Source organism: Leptodactylus fuscus, chromosome 3 (genome assembly GCF_031893055.1).
Source record: "Leptodactylus fuscus isolate aLepFus1 chromosome 3, aLepFus1.hap2, whole genome shotgun sequence".
In the NCBI taxonomy this organism is placed as follows: domain Eukaryota; kingdom Metazoa; phylum Chordata; class Amphibia; order Anura; family Leptodactylidae; genus Leptodactylus; species Leptodactylus fuscus.
Window position 1 is genome coordinate 73,716,024 of NC_134267.1, and position 20,044 is coordinate 73,736,067.

The following is a 20,044-nucleotide window of genomic DNA, read 5'->3' on the forward strand; positions in this document are numbered from 1 at the left end:
CAAGCCTGTAACAGCCTCATCGATAAACTGCTGGCCCTGGAGATGTTGGTGTTTGTTTATGCTTCTGGAGACCCAGGCCTTCCGTCAGCAGATGGCAGCTGGGGCACCTCCCTATGCTGGGCCTAGCCGTTACTACTTCTCTTGGTGTGCTGTCTCTGCCTTGCGCCTGCATGTGTCCCATAACATCAGTCGGGCCCAGAGCTCTGCGCTTTGCTGCAAGGTCCACTTGACCACCGACACATGGACAAGCGCCTGTGGTCAGGGATGCTGCAGTGCTTATCTTTAATGACAGGCAGGGTGAATGTGGTGGAGTCTGTTCCCCGGGTGCAAACTGGGGTGGCCTATCTCCTCTCCCAGGCCAAAATTCATGGCAGGAGTAGACTGAAACCCTACGAAGCTGCAACCTCCACCCCAGCTACTAGCGGAAAACACTGTAACACTGGCATGGGGAGATGTCAGTAGGCCGTGCTGAAACTGATCAGCTTGGGGGACAGACAGCACAGTGCCTCCGAGGTCAGGGATGCCATCCTGGCTGAGATGGCATTTTTTTTTCCCTGCTACACCTGGGGCCTGGCATTTTTGCGCCTGTGATAATGGCTGGAACCTGGTAGCAGATCTGGAGCTTGCCAGACTCAAACACGGTCCACGCATGGCCCACGTTTTCCAACTTGTTGGTGCCATGTTTCTTTGAAACCTACACCATTGTGCCTGATATACAGGTCAAAGTGGGGCCATTTTCGTAAGTGAGAACTAGCCTCTGCTAGGCAGAAAACATTCAGAGCACACTCCTCTCATCTTCGCACCGTTGGCTGGCGGAGGAAGACGAGGGGGTTGGAGTGGCATCTGATGTCCCTATCCCACACGAGGCTAGAGGGTGCACTTCAGTGCATCCCATTGCTTCACCACAAATGGTGTGAAGGGGAGTGGAAAATGGAGGAAATGGAGAGTGACCCTTACAGTTGGGGCCAGCAAAGGCATGCCAAGTAACACACTGGCACACATGGCTGACTTCATCTTGGGTTGCTTTTCAACACATATTTCACATCATGAAGAACAAATAATACTGGATTTTTTCAAGCCTCGAACCCCGGTCTAGGTCTAATGTCTGTTCCTTTCTTATATTAGGGGAGAGGGAAAAAAAATTACTTCAGTGATACGTTTAGCGTACATAGACTGACTATTAATGTGTATCCCACTTAGTGTTGTTAGGGTTACACACCGTCACAACCTGGCTAAAGCTTCTATAGCTGTTAATAAAGTCAACATAACTTTACGGTATCCAAAAAGACAGCTGGTACCGACAGAGAGCAAGACAAATGTCACCCAAAGCTGTGAGCTCTGAACACCCACAGTGACTTTGGCGTCATCATCATTATAAGGGAGTGGGTGGTAATAAATAACTTGGCAGTGCCTAAAACCCAAAAAGCTTATACAACTATATTTACATTAAGATACACAAATGAAACTTTTCAGTAGCATGTCATGAGACAAGCTGATAAGCTCTTCCTTTGTGCAGTGCTATTTGAAAGTTAAACGCTGCCTTTATTTTAATTCTGGAGAAGGTGCAGACATTAGATTTAGAACATGTTGTCTTCATTGTCCAAATCCTCTATATAGGTAACGCGTTTTTCGGGCCGAGCTGTCTGGGAACGAGCTGGTGCAGCACTGACAACCTGGGTGAATATGGCAAGAGCCTGAGATGTAGGGTGAATGAATCCCCAAATTATTTGTGGAATTCCCAGTGAGACAATGGCACTGTATACCAGTATTAAAAATTGTAGGTGCACATAACCCCCATATATTCTTTGAATTCCCAGTCAGACAATGGCACTGTATAGCAGTATTAAAAATTGTGGGTGCACGTAACCCCCATATATTCTTTGAATTCCCAGTCAGACAATGGCACTGTATACCAGTATTAAAAATTGTGGGTGCACATAACCCCCATATATTCTTTGAATTCCCAGTCAGACAATGGCACTATATACCAGTATTAAAAATTGTGGGTGCACATAACCCCCATATATTCTTTGAATTCCCAGTCAAACAATGGCACTGTATACCAGTATTAAAAATTGTGGGTGCACATAACCCCCATATATTCTTTGAATTCCCAGTCAGACAATGGCACTGTATACCAGTATTAAAAATTGTGGGTGCACGTAACCCCCATATATTCTTTGAATTCCCAGTGAGACAAAGGAACTGTATAGCAGTATTAAAAATTGTGGGTGCACGTAACCCCCATATATTCTTTGAATTCCCAGTCAAACAATGGCACTGTATACCAGTATTAAAAATTGTGGGTGCACATAACCCCCATATATTCTTTGAATTCCCAGTCAGACAATGGCACTGTATACCAGTATTAAAAATTGTGGGTGCACGTAACCCCCATATATTCTTTGAATTCCCAGTCAGACAATGGCACTGTATAGCAGTATTAAAAATTGTGGGTGCACGTAACCCCCATATATTCTTTGAATTCCCAGTCAGACAATGGCACTATATACCAGTATTAAAAATTGTGGGTGCACATAACCCCCATATATTCTTTGAATTCCCAGTCAGACAATGGCACTGTATACCAGTATTAAAAATTGTGGGTGCACATAACCCCCATATATTCTTTGAATTCCCAGTGAGACAATGGAACTGTATAGCAGTAGCAAAAATTGTGGGTGCACGTCACCCCAATATATTCTTTGAATTCCCAGTTAGACAATGGCACTGTATACCAGTAGTAAAAATTGTGGGTGCACGTAACCCCCATATATTCTTTGAATTCCCAGTCAGACAATGGCACTGTATACCAGTATTAAAAATTGTGGGTGCACATAACCCCCATATATTCTTTGAATTCCCAGTGAGACAAAGGAACTGTATAGCAGTATTAAAAATTGTGGGTGCACGTAACCCCCATATATTCTTTGAATTCCCAGTCAGACAATGGCACTGTATACCAGTATTAAAAATTGTGGGTGCACATAACCCCCATATATTCTTTGAATTCCCAGTGAGACAAAGGAACTGTATAGCAGTATTAAAAATTGTGGGTGCACGTAACCCCCATATATTCTTTGAATTCCCAGTCAAACAATGGCACTGTATACCAGTATTAAAAATTGTGGGTGCACATAACCCCCATATATTCTTTGAATTCCCAGTCAGACAATGGCACTGTATACCAGTATTAAAAATTGTGGGTGCACGTAACCCCCATATATTCTTTGAATTCCCAGTCAGACAATGGAACTGTATAGCAGTAGCAAAAATTGTGGGTGCACGTCACCCCAATATATTCTTTGAATTCCCAGTCAGACAATGGCACTGTATACCAGTAGTAAAAATTGTGGGTGCACATAACCCCCATATATTCTTTGAATTCCCAGTGAGACAAAGGAACTGTATAGCAGTATTAAAAATTGTGGGTGCACGTAACCCCCATATATTCTTTGAATTCCCAGTCAAACAATGGCACTGTATACCAGTATTAAAAATTGTGGGTGCACATAACCCCCATATATTCTTTGAATTCCCAGTCAGACAATGGCACTGTATACCAGTATTAAAAATTGTGGGTGCACGTAACCCCCATATATTCTTTGAATTCCCAGTCAGACAATGGCACTGTATAGCAGTATTAAAAATTGTGGGTGCACGTAACCCCCATATATTCTTTGAATTCCCAGTCAGACAATGGCACTATATACCAGTATTAAAAATTGTGGGTGCACATAACCCCCATATATTCTTTGAATTCCCAGTCAGACAATGGCACTGTATACCAGTATTAAAAATTGTGGGTGCACATAACCCCCATATATTCTTTGAATTCCCAGTGAGACAATGGAACTGTATAGCAGTAGCAAAAATTGTGGGTGCACGTCACCCCAATATATTCTTTGAATTCCCAGTTAGACAATGGCACTGTATACCAGTAGTAAAAATTGTGGGTGCACGTAACCCCCATATATTCTTTGAATTCCCAGTCAGACAATGGCACTGTATACCAGTATTAAAAATTGTGGGTGCACGTAACCCCCATATATTCTTTGAATTCCCAGTGAGACAAAGGAACTGTATAGCAGTATTAAAAATTGTGGGTGCACGTAACCCCCATATATTCTTTGAATTCCCAGTCAAACAATGGCACTGTATACCAGTATTAAAAATTGTGGGTGCACATAACCCCCATATATTCTTTGAATTCCCAGTCAGACAATGGCACTGTATACCAGTATTAAAAATTGTGGGTGCACGTAACCCCCATATATTCTTTGAATTCCCAGTGAGACAAAGGAACTGTATAGCAGTATTAAAAATTGTGGGTGCACGTAACCCCCATATATTCTTTGAATTCCCAGTCAAACAATGGCACTGTATACCAGTATTAAAAATTGTGGGTGCACATAACCCCCATATATTCTTTGAATTCCCAGTCAGACAATGGCACTGTATACCAGTATTAAAAATTGTGGGTGCACATAACCCCCATATATTCTTTGAATTCCCAGTGAGACAAAGGAACTGTATAGCAGTATTAAAAATTGTGGGTGCATGTAACCCCCATATATTCTTTGAATTCCCAGTCAAACAATGGCACTGTATACCAGTATTAAAAATTGTGGGTGCACATAACCCCCATATATTCTTTGAATTCCCAGTCAGACAATGGCACTGTATACCAGTATTAAAAATTGTGGGTGCACGTAACCCCCATATATTCTTTGAATTCCCAGTCAGACAATGGAACTGTATAGCAGTAGCAAAAATTGTGGGTGCACGTCACCCCAATATATTCTTTGAATTCCCAGTCAGACAATGGCACTGTATACCAGTAGTAAAAATTGTGGGTGCACATAACCCCCATATATTCTTTGAATTCCCAGTGAGACAAAGGAACTGTATAGCAGTATTAAAAATTGTGGGTGCACGTAACCCCCATATATTCTTTGAATTCCCAGTCAGACAATGGCACTGTATACCAGTATTAAAAATTGTGGGTGCACATAACCCCCATATATTCTTTGAATTCCCAGTGAGACAATGGAACTGTATAGCAGTATTAAAAATTGTGGGTGCACGTAACCCCCATATATTCTTTGAATTCCCAGTCAAACAATGGCACTGTATACCAGTATTAAAAATTGTGGGTGCACATAACCCCCATATATTCTTTGAATTCCCAGTCAGACAATGGCACTGTATACCAGTATTAAAAATTGTGGGTGCACGTAACCCCCATATATTCTTTGAATTCCCAGTCAGACAATGGAACTGTATAGCAGTAGCAAAAATTGTGGGTGCACGTCACCCCAATATATTCTTTGAATTCCCAGTCAGACAATGGCACTGTATACCAGTAGTAAAAATTGTGGGTGCACATAACCCCCATATATTCTTTGAATTCCCAGTGAGACAAAGGAACTGTATAGCAGTATTAAAAATTGTGGGTGCACGTAACCCCCATATATTCTTTGAATTCCCAGTCAGACAATGGCACTGTATAGCAGTATTAAAAATTGTGGGTGCACGTAACCCCCATATATTCTTTGAATTCCCAGTCAGACAATGGCACTATATACCAGTATTAAAAATTGTGGGTGCACATAACCCCCATATATTCTTTGAATTCCCAGTCAGACAATGGCACTGTATACCAGTATTAAAAATTGTGGGTGCACATAACCCCCATATATTCTTTGAATTCCCAGTGAGACAATGGAACTGTATAGCAGTAGCAAAAATTGTGGGTGCACGTCACCCCAATATATTCTTTGAATTCCCAGTTAGACAATGGCACTGTATACCAGTAGTAAAAATTGTGGGTGCACGTAACCCCCATATATTCTTTGAATTCCCAGTCAGACAATGGCACTGTATACCAGTATTAAAAATTGTGGGTGCACATAACCCCCATATATTCTTTGAATTCCCAGTCAGACAATGGCACTATATACCAGTATTAAAAATTGTGGGTGCACATAACCCCCATATATTCTTTGAATTCCCAGTGAGACAATGGAACTGTATAGCAGTAGCAAAAATTGTGGGTGCACGTCACCCCAATATATTCTTTGAATTCCCAGTCAGACAATGGCACTGTATACCAGTATTAAAAATTGTGGGTGCACATAACCCCCATATATTCTTTGAATTCCCAGTCAGACAATGGCACTGTATACCAGTATTAAAAATTGTGGGTGCACGTAACCCCCATATATTCTTTGAATTCCCAGTCAGACAATGGCACTGTATACCAGTATTAAAAATTGTGGGTGCACATAACCCCCATATATTCTTTGAATTCCCAGTCAGACAATGGCACTATATACCAGTATTAAAAATTGTGGGTGCACATAACCCCCATATATTCTTTGAATTCCCAGTCAGACAATGGCACTGTATAGCAGTATTAAAAATTGTGGGTGCACATAACCCCCATATATTCTTTGAATTCCCAGTGAGACAATGGAACTGTATAGCAGTAGCAAAAATTGTGGGTGCACGTCACCCCAATATATTCTTTGAATTCCCAGTTAGACAATGGCACTGTATACCAGTAGTAAAAATTGTGGGTGCACGTAACCCCCATATATTCTTTGAATTCCCAGTCAGACAATGGCACTGTATACCAGTATTAAAAATTGTGGGTGCACATAACCCCCATATATTCTTTGAATTCCCAGTCAGACAATGGCACTATATACCAGTATTAAAAATTGTGGGTGCACATAACCCCCATATATTCTTTGAATTCCCAGTGAGACAATGGAACTGTATAGCAGTAGCAAAAATTGTGGGTGCACGTCACCCCAATATATTCTTTGAATTCCCAGTCAGACAATGGCACTGTATACCAGTATTAAAAATTGTGGGTGCACATAACCCCCATATATTCTTTGAATTCCCAGTCAGACAATGGCACTGTATACCAGTATTAAAAATTGTGGGTGCACGTAACCCCCATATATTCTTTGAATTCCCAGTCAGACAATGGCACTGTATACCAGTATTAAAAATTGTGGGTGCACATAACCCCCATATATTCTTTGAATTCCCAGTCAGACAATGGCACTATATACCAGTATTAAAAATTGTGGGTGCACATAACCCCCATATATTCTTTGAATTCCCAGTCAGACAATGGCACTGTATAGCAGTATTAAAAATTGTGGGTGCACATAACCCCCATATATTCTTTGAATTCCCAGTGAGACAATGGCACTGTATACCAGTAGCAAAAATTGTGGGTGTATATAGCCCCAATTCTATTGCTAGGGGACTTGCAGGGTATTTCTGAGGTGAAGGTGGGGGGGCACACCGTTGGAACGGGGATTTGGGGTGTATATATGGGGTATACGGGAATACACTGTCAGTGTGTTCCATTCAGGATCCTGGGAAAGCTGGGTTGCGGCGATTGAGCCCGTCAGTGCCACGTTACACTGACAAGCTTCTCCCTGGAATTGAAGTTATATGTAAGCCCAATATATTCTTTGAATTCCCAGTGAGACAATGGCACTATATGGCAGTAGCAAAAATAGTGGGTGTATATAGCCCCAATTCTATTGCTAGGGGACTTGCAGGGTATTTCTGGGGTGAAGGTGGGGGGGCACACCGTTGGAACGGGTATCGGGGGTATATATCGGGTATACGGGAATACACTGACAGTGTATTCCATTCAGGATCCTGGGAAAGCTGGGTTGCGGCGATTGAGCCCGTCAGTGCCACGTTACACTGACAAGCTTCTCCCTGGAATTTAGCTCTTATAAGAGCTGTTGGTTGTCTTCTCCTTCCTATCCTAGCCTGTCCCTGCCTACCCAGAATCTAACCCCTAGCTAACTGGACGGAAACCTCCGTCCTCGGTGAATTGCAAGCTCAGAATGACGCGAAGCTGGGCGGCGCTGTTCTTTTAAATTAGAGGTCACATGTTTTCGGCAGCCAATGGGTTTTGCCTACTTTTTTCAACGTCACCGGTGTCGTAGTTCCTGTCCCACCTACCCTGCGCTGTTATTGGAGCAAAAAAGGCGCCAGGGAAGGTGGGAGGGGAATCGAGTAATGGCGCACTTTACCACGCGGTGTTCGATTCGATTCGAACATGCCGAACAGCCTAATATCCGATCGAACATGAGTTCGATAGAACACTGTTCGCTCATCTCTAATTAAGAGGGAAACAAAAATGCAGCGGTACCAGCTGTCGCTGGGCACCTAATGACCCTCGCCCTGTGGCAGCTGCTACCACTGGTACGCCAGTAGTTACACCCCTGACTGCTAGAGGTATGTATTGGCATGTGTGTATTAGCATGTATTGTACAGGTGATCAATCCCACTAGTGGCATACCTCCAAACTTTTAAAGGACAGAAAGAAGGACAAAATGTGGGCGGCCCACATCTCTCCATCTTCCTACATTGCACAGGAGTTCAAGTTTTCTTCTTGCAAGCACAGACATGCTAATCCAGTCACATGACCGTCTATGACAGACAGAGAGAGAAAAACTTCGCTCAGGCAAATGAGGTGAAGAATAGCATGACACCGCTGTGCTCTGCACATGTGGTATGCTGGAGGAGTACTGCGGATTGTTCCTGCAGTGGAGGCTGAGGACACAATGGAGAATGAGGCAGACATTGTTGAAGGACCAACGGCATTAGAACGTGGAGGTGGAAGCAGCGTCACCTAACCAAGTTGCTGGGGTATCTGGGCAAGAACCACAGTGACTGTCAGTCACCCAGTGGACTGTAAAGGACATATATTGTCCTTAAATGTAGTTACAGCTCCACACGTCAGCACTGCCATGCATTTGGCAGACACCGTCAGGGTCACGGACTGGCCCACCTTCTGTTCTACATAGTTGTGCATGGCTGGTACTGCCTTTTTAGTCAAAGAAATCACAGTTTAGGACTTTCCACCTCGGCTAAAGCCATCATTTCTCTGAAAGGTGCAGAGTCCACTACTTGGAAAGGCAGGGTCTGCAGCAGGAGCACGTTCAGCTTCTGCACCGTTGGATGAGTGCACGCATACGGTTGTCTCTTTGAAATTGCTTCGGTGATGGATTACTGACACAATGACTGACTAGGAGGAAGAGGAGGAGCATAAGGATCAGAAGATGATGGGAAGGACACACAGCTTCCTTTTGGCTAAAGTGGTGGAGACTTGACTGCCTGAAATGGGTTGCGTACCACTGGATGATGCAGCAGTTGCTGCAGCAGGCTGGACCACCACATTGTAGCAATGATTCTCCCAGGTCACTTTAGGTGATTATACCCCCAACACTCCGCACTGACTGACTGCTTCCTCCACTTCCTCCGTGAACCCCATACACCACTGCTTTCCAGGCAGGTGAGCTCCTGCAAATCGCTATATAATGGATCTGAGCCCATAGCATAGAGTACTTTTCTGGCTAAGGGAACAGCAAAGAACAGAGGCAGTTTGAGGATAGCTGAGGGCACATGGCCTGCTCCTGGGCCATACCAGCTAAGAGTTGTGTCTGATTCTTGGCTGGGGGTGTCTCATGTGACTTGCAATGAATTGAATGACTGAGTCACCCATTCTAGAACTGCTGGGTTGCTGGTCATGAAACACCCACTAGCTGACACTGGGAGCTCAGGCCTCTGAAAGTCACCCATGCTGCAACCTGCGCCCCTCCCCCATACAGGGTCAGTTGCTTCTCTGTCTGACATACTGCCAGATCAAATGAACAGATAACTGCTTTATAACAGATGACCACTATATACAGTACTTGCTTTCCGCTTTATAACAGATAACTCTGGAGTTCTGTTGTGCTTTCTGTTTCTAACACTTTTTCTAGCACCTGTGCAAGTCTTTCCCTGCACTAAGTATGATGTGAAATGACTGAACCTAAAATGCCGGACGGTATTTATAGGGCTGTGATATCACAAGGTTGGCTGGCTGCTGATTGGCTGCACGCAAAACATTGAGGGTGATACCACATTCCCAGAGTTACTTGCCCCATGTCCTAACATGCGCTGCCATCATTTTAGAAAAAATGCGATTCACTACCATGAAGCCAGAGGAAATCTGGCTTTGATGTAAATCAAAGTTTTACTCATATTCGGATCAAATTGCACTTCATCAGCATTGATTCGTTGATCTCTACTCACAATCACTAAATAAAATCACTGACCAAACACTGCTGTGTTCAAGCAGTGTGAGGCCCGGTTTCACATCTGCGTTCAGATTTTGCGTTCAGGAAATCCACTTGAAATCCAAATGAAGATGTGAAGTGGGCCTAAGTATTAATCGCTCTCCTGAATGGCCATTCCTGTCAGCTAGTTAATTCATGCTAGGAAGAGAAAGAGAAGCTTGGTTGCTAGTGGTTAGCACTAACAGCAAGAGATATACAGGAACATCTGAACAATTCTAACCGTATTCAGTGTGAACATGCCAAATTCAGATTCTCCTTAGCAAAGTTTAGCTAGATTGTTGCTTAGAAGAGACTATAGTTTGTTTGTTTTTTTAACAAAAGACAAACATTTTTGGAAAAAAAAAAGGTTTAAAATACAGTCCCCAACCAAGTTCTGAAACAAAATAAATACATTTTTGCTTTGGAGAAAAACCAAGCAGAAATGGGCAAAATATAATGAAAGGTACTAATGAGAAGTGTATCTTGGCATGGCATTTTCCACTGCGTTTTCACTGCTTTATTTTTTAGTGGTTTTCTGCTGCATTTGTGCTATTTTAGGTATCACAGATTTCATAAATAAATACTATTGATGTATAGTAAGTTTGCAATGCTATACAATTTTTTTTTTTTAAATTAAAGTACAAGTGTTTTACTCTGATAGTTGAAAAAAGAGCACATTTTATACTTTTATTTTTCTGTAATAGATATAAGAACAGCAAAAACAGTTAGTGGAAGAAGCATTAATTTGGCATTGTCATACAGGGGTCGGCAAGCTCTCAAAGCTGTTGACTTAGAAGACAAGGTAAATATGTATTTAATAAAGTCTGTTGTATTCTTTCACTATAATATTGTATAATTTCTATATGGTAAGACGCGTTCACACATTTACTGAGGTTTTATTTGTACGCCACTAAAGCTCTCTGCAAGGTCTCCGCAGGCACCCATTTACCTGATGTAAGCCAAGACAGCATACACATTTTGTTGTATAGAATAACACATTTTTACTAATAATGCTATACTATAGCTGTGGGTGATGTATGCTATACAGTGGGATCCTTTGGAAGCATAAGTTGGCGGTATATGCCAGGACATTTTTCTTAAGTACACCGCTGCTGTACAATGGAAATGCAATGAGTGTACCCTTAGGATCCAGTCATACAGGTTACATAACTTAGTAGAACAGGAACATTAACTAATATAACATACTGGCTGTGTAACAGAACTATCATATTCTTGACATCCGCTGTACTAGAAGGGGTTAACAGTCATATCTTCGTTCTGTTACGCAGCCAGTATGTTTTATAGAGTAGATACCCAGCACTAATGCCCCGGTTAGTGCCCGCACCAATCGGGGCATTAATGTGCCTGTCATTCCTAAAAATCCAGCCCAGTATTGAGCATTTACCATAATGCTCAGCAGATGAAAGTTGTCTGCTGAGAACAAACATTCCTGGAGTTTTCTCATCTCACCCACCTGAGTAGTCTGGGTGAGATGTACACCCCTCCATTACCTGACCAGCCATTGGCTTACATATCCCCTCCCTCTTCTCCACACCCGAGGGTTGGGCATTTGTGGCCATCATACAATGCATCCTTGACAGGGCATCAGCGTTTCCCAATAATTTCCCTGGCCTGTGTTCTACATCAATCAAGAAATTTTGCAGAGACAGGAACCATCTGGTAACCCGAGAATTTCTGTCCTTACTGATTTTCAGCCGTGTAAGGGAAGCATGGTCAGTGATCAATTTAAACTTTCTCCCCAGGAAGTAATACCTCAGAGCATCCAGCTCCCACTTAATGGCCAAACATTCCCTCTACACAATGGCATAATTTTTCTCAGTGGGGGACAGCTTCCTGCTCAGGTACATTACTGGATGCTCCTCACCATTTACAACCTGGGACAGTACTGCTCCTAGACCTGCATTTGAGGCATCTGTCTGAACCAGGAACTCCTTCCTAAAGTCAGGGGCTATCAGCACTGACTGCTGGCATAGAGCTTGCTTTAACCTGTGGAACGCCTCCTCTGCCTCTGGTGTCCAGTGGATCATCACTGACATCCCACCTTTTGTCAGGTCAGTGAGAGGAGCTGCAATAGGGGCAAAGTTTGGCACAAACCTCCGATAGTAGCCCGCAATGCCAAGAAATGCCCTGACTTGCTTCTTGGTTAGCAGTCTTGGCCAGTTCTGTATTGCCTCCACTTTATTGATTTGGGGCTTTATTACCCCTTTGCCAATGACATAGCCTAGGTACTTGGCTTCCTCCAGCCCTAAAGCACATTTCTCAGGGTTGATAGTAAGGCCTGCCTCACTTATGGATAGTACTGCCTGCACCTTATAGAGGTGACTTCCCCAGTCTGGGCTATGAATGACCACATCGTCCAGGTAAGCTGCTGCGTAGTCACGATGTGGTTCATCAACCTCTGAAAGGTAGCAGGCGTTCCATGCAAACCAAATGGCATAACCCTGTACTGGAACAGGCCTTCCGGAACAACAAAGGCAGTTTTCTCCTTGGCTTCTTTAGACAAAGGTATTTGCCAGTAACCTTTTGTCAGGTCCAGTGTGGTTATGTAACTGGCATTTCCCAACTTTCAATCAGCTCATCAACCCTGGGCATGGGATAAGCGTCAACTTGGAAATCTCATTCAATTTTCTAAAATCATTGCAGGACTGCCAAGTACCATTGGGCTTTGGTATCAATACAATTGGGTTAGACCACTCACTTTTGGATTTCTCAATTACACCTAACTCTAGCATACGTTTAACCTCAGCCAACACTACCTCCCTAAGTGCCTCTGGTATTCTTTAGGGTTTGAGGTTTACTTTCCTCCCAGGTTCTGTCTCTACATGGTGCTCTATCAGGTGTGTACGCCCTGGTAGATCAGAGAACTTGCGTCTATTTTTCTGTAGGAACTCTTTTGCCTCTTGTTGTTGGTCACTGAGAGGGTCTCATTCACATGGACTGGAGGGATTGGTGGCAACGAATCACCCACCTCTGTATTTGAGGCCACCAAGGATTTCCTCTGGTTCCAGGGCTTAATCAAACTCACATGATAGATTTGAATAGGCTTCCTTTTCTCTGGTTGGTGAACCTTAAAGTTGACTGACCCTACTTTTTCCAAAATTTCATATGGGCCTTGCCATTTCGCTAAGAACTTGCTCTCCACAGTAGGCACCAAAATAAGGACTCTGTCCCCTGTGTTAAACTCTCGGACTCTGGCAGAACGATTGTAAATTCTGCTTTGGGCCTCTTGTGCTCTTTGCAGATGCTCTTTTACAATTGGCATGACTGTTGAAATGTGATCCTGCATTTGAGCTACATGATCTATGACACTACGGTATAGGGAAGCCTCAGTTTTCTTTGGCTATATCTAATAAGCCCCTGGGGTGTCTACCATAGACTAATTCAAAAGGGGAAAAACCTGTAGACGCTTGTGGAACCTCTCTTATAGAGAACATCAGGTATGGCAACAGGCAATCCCAGTCACGACCATCTTTTTCTACCACCTTTTTAAGCATATGCTTGAGAGTCTTATTAAAGCGCTCCACTAACCCATCTGTCTGCGGGTGATACACAGAGGTCCATTTGTGGGTAATTTTAAACAGCTTGCATAGCTCTTTCATCACCTTTGACATGAAGGATGTGCCTTGGTCAGTCAGTATCTCTTTAGGTATGCCTGTTCTTGAAAACGTATAGAATAACTCACGGGCAATACTCTTTGATGTCGTATTACACAAGGGAACCACCTCAGGATAGCGAGTAGCGTAATCTAAGACAACCAGAATATGTTGGTGACCTCTAGCTGACTTGACTATTGGACCGACCAAGTCCATACTAATCCTTTCAAAAGGCACTTCAATGATGGGCATGGTAACCAAGGGACTACGGAAATGTGGGGCTGGGGCATGTACCTGACACGTAGGACAGGGCGCACAGTAGTCCTTCACTTCCCTGTATACGCCTGGCCAATAAAATCTTTGGAGAATCCTCTCCTATGTTTTCTCCGCCCCTAGGTGTCCCCCAAGCACATGATTATGGGCCATATCAAGTACCACACGCCATTATGGCTTTGGTACAAGAAGGTGCTGCACAATTTCCCCATTACTTTTTGCAACCCGATACAAGAGCCATTATTCATAGCAAAATGTGGGAATTGGTGGCCAGCATCTGGTTCCTGAGGCACATTGTTAACAACTGTCACATTATCACGAGCATTAGCAAGAGAGGGATCTCTCAATTGTGCAGTACCAAAATTATCCCGTGAGACTTCTAATTCAGGTATGTTAGGCTCAGGAGCTAGGGAAGAGGCATCATCCTCCTTTCCAGCTAGGACCTGTAACGGAAAGGTGTCGCCCTCCTCATGCATTTTGGGTGTAGGCAGGGTTTCCACCTTTGGCTGTGTGGTTTTACCTTTTCCCCACAAATCCCAGAACAAAGGGAAATCACGTCTCAAAATCACATTATGCATAAGATTTTTTACAACACCCACTTCATAATAAACAGATCCTAATATAGTCTCTTTTGTGACCTTGGACATGGGGTAGTCCTTGAAATCCCCATGGATGCAACAAACACTCATACGTTTGTCCGGGATAAAGTCCCCAGCTATCAAGCTGGCATACACCAGAGTGACCAGACTACCAGAGTCCAACAACACCTGGACAGAATGGCCATTCACCTCAACTTGACAGACCTGAGGCCCAGTCTCTAGTCCCGGTGCCGCAGCACAGACAGGTCTGGCAAATAATGATTGACGCCCACCAGCATCACAGTCCATTGGCTCAGAGGTGACTGGGCACTGGGCAGCAATATGTCCCCGCTCATGGCATCTCCAACACTGTACCAGCCCTGGTTTCTCTATCAGAGAGTCCCGTCTTGGGCTGGTGGACTGCCTAAAAAACACATCTCGAGCTCTTTTCCCTCCGCTCTCAAATATTGGAACAGTCTTACTGGGAGGTGCCCTCCACCGGGTGTTCCTGGGGGATGGTCGCACTGTAGGGTCATCACGGAGTTCTGCCTCAGTCGCCAGGTACCTCTCCAGAAGGCTGACGAGCTGGTTGGCATCTTTGGGGTCTCCATGTCCAACCCAGCGCTGCACTGGTGAACCGATCTAGGACCACCTTCTCCACCATCTTTGCAGGGGTACAGGTGTCTGGTTCCAGCCACGTTTTCACCAGGTGAATTAGGTCATACATCTGGGATCTGGTAGGCTTCTCCATTTGGTAACTCCAGATATGTACCCGCCAGGCACGGACAACAGTGGTTACCCCCTGCCGAGCAAGAACTTCCGCCTTTAGTTTATCATAGTCCTGGACATCTTGCTGGCAGAGGTCATAATAGGCCTTCTGGGCTTTGACGGTCAAATAGGGTGCAATGACGTCTGCCCAGTCAGCAGCTGGCAGTTTCTCCCGTTCGGCCACTCTCTCAAACACAGTCAGGAAGGTCTCCATGTCAACATCTGGGGTCATCTTTTGCAAAGCTCTTTGCACATCCCACTTCTCATCTCTGTGCTCCACAGGTCTTTGCGGGATAGTGACAACAGTCTCTTTAAGGAGCGCAATTTGCTCCATCAGCAAATGATTTGTTTGTTGTTGCTGCACATTGGACTGTACAAGATGCTTCAGTATCTCCTCCATAGTCTGGGTCTGTATAGCGGCAGCAGCCTTCACCCAGGACATAAAAAAAAAAATCTCCAGCAAAGAGTGGACGTGTTGTTGCATCTAGCAACTGCTGTATGCGCGCGTCCTCCACCAATTGTCAGGGTCTGGGGTTGCTAGGTGGGGTGGCATAGACACATAAGTCCAGTTTCTTTTAGTCCAAAACAAAGGTAGAGTTTATTTTCACTCAAAAAGGTAGTGCAGCAACAAAAGGAAACAATACAAAAATAAATCCGTGCCCGGCTAGGCTGTAACTAAACATAGAATAGGTTACCTCACCTAGAATAACAGAAATCCAAAAAGCCAGTAGAATCATTCAGGACACAGCTCCAAAAAATGACCTCTCTATTTGGCACTCCAGGTAAGCTCTGCCCAAAGTGTTGCTGCTGGAGCTGGCTTCTTAAGCTTCCTTGACAAGGAGACTCTCTGCAGCTGAGTCGCTGCCGGAACATCCCCAAAGTGTGGACTGGAGGGGGGTGGAATGACAGGTCCCACTACCAATCCTACCTGTCATTCCAAAAAATCCAGCCCAGTCCTGAGCATTTATCAAAATGCTCAGCAGACTAAAGTTGTCTGCTGAGAACAAACATTCCTGGAGTTTTCTCATCTCACCCACCTGAGTAGTCTGGGTGAGATGTACACCCCCTCCGTTAACTGACCAGCCATCAGGTTACAATACATATATATATATAATGCTGTGTAATCTAATATTATTCACAATAATGTAATCAGGACTATTTTATAAGCATCATCACATAACTATGTGAATTTTATCCTAATCATTTAATTCCTCCTCATATGAAGGCGATTTATCGTTATTCACCAAAAACAGTAAATTTTAACATAGACAGTCATTTATGTAGATAAATTTTTAATCTAGAGCCATAACCTTTCTGTCAATAACATCCACCAATAAGTTGAGTGATGATCTTTCATTAGGATATTCCAAGTTCAGTTAACTTTTTATAATAAAACAGGACAGACCATATTTCAAACAAGGATTACTTTGAAGATCTAACATTTTGGGAACAGCTGTTACTTTGTCAGGAGTACTTTTTTGTGCATTCTTCTCATGACCAATCTATCAATAGCTTTGGATGGCTGAGATGTTGACATTTCCTTAATTACAACTGGTAATGGCATTTTCACTTATGAACTTAATTGCATGACATATGGGTTATATACAATTTTCATTACATTATATTACATAAATCCTATTAATATTATAAATGTGAAAGTTTGTGGGTTTGTGAGTTTGTGTGTTTGGATGTTTGGATGTTTGGATGTTCAGATGTTTGTTCCTCAATCACCGAAAAACCGCTCCACCGATAGTTAATACACAGGATTGCGCAATAGGCTACTTTTCGTCACAATAACGCACATACGTTTTCCCCACGACCCACACAAACATCCAACTCACATCACCATCTCTGCAAACTCACACACTTTGGCCCATAGCAAGCCCCTAACCTTCACATTCCTCTCTACAACCTAGCCCCTAACCACACACAATCACATTCTCATATACTTCAGCACTTTCACACTCACCTTCACCATCCTGCAGGAGCCGACCTGTTTCACTCTTCGGCTCAGCCATCTTTCCCGACCCCCACCACTGGGAGGATTCACGGCTCCGCCCACCAGACTACTCCACTCTCTTCACACACTGTCACGAACATGGCGGCTGGCTGCATGGTTCCATATGCCGCTCATGTGCCGGCCGCCACACATTGCCTCAGGCCGGCATACCATACAGCAGCGGAACCCGGCCGAACACGGCCAACCGCACGTAACCCCCGTACTCTGCGGCTGGGAACACAGACGCCTCGGGTAACACCAGGCATGTCTGCTGAAGCTGCAGCCACGACACACACAGCTCCCCGGAATCATCAAGGTAAGTGTTGCGGGGACACTGATCGGCAAATTGCTTAGCGGAGGCGGGGGGGTTACAACAGGTAGTGTGTAATGTGGGGGGGGAGGTGGTAGTGGTTAGGGAGGAGTTCTGCTGGGGGGGAAATGGTACCACAGGGCTGAGGGTGCATAGAGGGGGGGGGGGCAGATTGCACATGTGGAAGGGAGGGGGGGTTACGGTCACCGGAGTCACGGGTGGCTGGTGCTGGGGGGAAGGGGGAGATGTAGGAAGTCACTGTAATCTCTATATGGGGGCCGGGGGAGCGGGTGGTGGGTAAGGGCAGGGCCGGGGATGCAGGTAGCGGGAAGGAGGGGCCCACCGCAGCCACAAGGAAAGGGACGTGGGGGGCCAAGGGCTGCACTGCAGGTGGTTCGCGCCAGGGTCAGGGGGGCTGCGGAGGAAGTCGCGGGTAGGAGGGGACAACAAACTGAGGGCAGAGATGGGGGAACAAGAAATATAAGCAGTTCACCGCTACCGCCAACCCATAGAGGAAGTCGCGGGTAACTGCTAGTACAATATAAATTGCTTCCTACATTTCTCATAGATTTTGTCACTTTTCTTCCTATAAATAGGTGACACTGTAATATAAGTTGACAGATTTCTTCTTTGAGACTTTATTTTTTTATTTGGCCATATTTGGTTGGAATTTGCCATGTATCTTTGATGCCTTCTGGCCATGTCCTATAAGCTAGCAGCTTCAAATAAAGACTTTTTATCTCATGCAATCGCAAGAGTGACTGGATCCAGAAATCTGAATTTCGTTTACAAAAGTTGTCACCATAGTTTGAGCATTCACTTTTTTTTTAATAACAGCTTGATATGTCCTCTCAAATCCTATCCTATTAATATTATGAATGTGAATGTTTATATGTTTGTATTTTTTTTGTGTATGTTACTCAATTATGCAAAAACGGATGAACAGATTTAGATGCAATTTGGCATATTTTGTAACCTGGATTAACATATAGGCTTTTTATCCTTGTAAATGACATGGCTTCATGACTGTTATGAATTTATGTTCATATACTATATTAAATTGCTCTTGCCTGCAGGACAATCAGCTAATGGCAGGTTGCTGATAAAGCCTGGTCTGTTATCTCTCTATGTAAACACACAGATAACACTGAGTCCATTCTGTAAGCACCTGCATATTATCTGATCTGCATACATTTTCTGTGTCCTCTAGACAGCGTGCTGAGTCACTGAGATGGGAAAACCCCTTTAATCCAAATTGGCAATTTCCTAATTTTAAACATGGCGGGAAAAAGAAAATCTAATTTGTCGCAAAATTCTAAAAAAAATGAAAGCTATGAAGGTAGCCAGAAGTCAAAAGACTTCTCCTCAAGTGGAGCTGAAGAGGATTGAGCAAGCTAGGCGTCAAGCGTCTCTCAGAGCAGCCGAAATTCCGGAGAAGGCGGATCATCGACGCCAATGATACACTCATTATATGGTATCCCAGCGGGCAGCTGAGATGCCAGAACAATCACAGGTACAGTGTAAGGAACAAGTTCAGCGGCAGGCCTGCTTGAGAGCTGAAGAAATGCTGGAGCAGGCGGGTCATCAACGCCAAAAATACACTCATTATATGGTGTCCCAGCAAGTTGCTAAGATGCTGGAACAATCACGGACACAGCATAAGGAACAAGTTCAGTGGCAGGCCAGCTTCAGAGCTGGTGAAACTCCGGAGCAGGCAGATCATCGAATGCCAACAACAAGCTCATTATATGGTGTCCCAGTGAGCTGCTGAGATGCCAGAACAATCACAGGCACGGTGCGAGGAACAAGTTCAGCAGCAGGACAGATTTAGAGCTCCCGAAATGATAGAGCAGGTGAATCATCGACAGCAGCAATTGGTTGAATATAGGAGGATCATCAACACCAACAACACGCAGACAAAGTCGTGGGCAGAAGCTAGTTTAAAAATAAATGCATATTTGTACGTGTTTCTGCCAATTTTTATTTCATTCAGAATTTCAGATATTGGCTCGCTGTCACCTCTAGTACATTTTCTTTAATCTGTCTACATCACTATCCTGTAACCATTAATTTGCCTCATTGTCATAAAACATCTTTGCAGGTAGAAATCTATTAAGGTTTGCAGGAAACCAAATTCTAAAGAAGTGATTTTTCGGTTCAGTAGATAAATCAAACTTATCTGCATAACTTTCAAAAAAGTTTGAGTTTGTAGACACATAGATATTTACATCTTATGTGGGAATGTCCTTACTCAGATTGGTCAAATGTTTCTGAAACTTTAATTTTATCATGTACTGACATATCTGTCCAAAAAATGTGTGAAAGAAGAAAAGATTAGGATTAGAGATGAGCGAACA

General features: G+C 43.8%; 1 protein-coding gene across 1 annotated transcript in view; it reads left to right on the plus strand.

Moving 5' to 3' along the window:
- The window catches only part of KMO (kynurenine 3-monooxygenase), a 525,463-nt gene that overhangs the window by 20,072 nt on the left and 485,347 nt on the right, over positions 1 to 20,044 (plus strand). Inside the window, exon 3 of the mRNA XM_075269516.1 lies at positions 10,850 to 10,947. Within this exon, the coding sequence (XP_075125617.1) occupies positions 10,850 to 10,947 (98 nt within the window). The remainder of the gene's footprint in view (positions 1 to 10,849; positions 10,948 to 20,044) is intronic.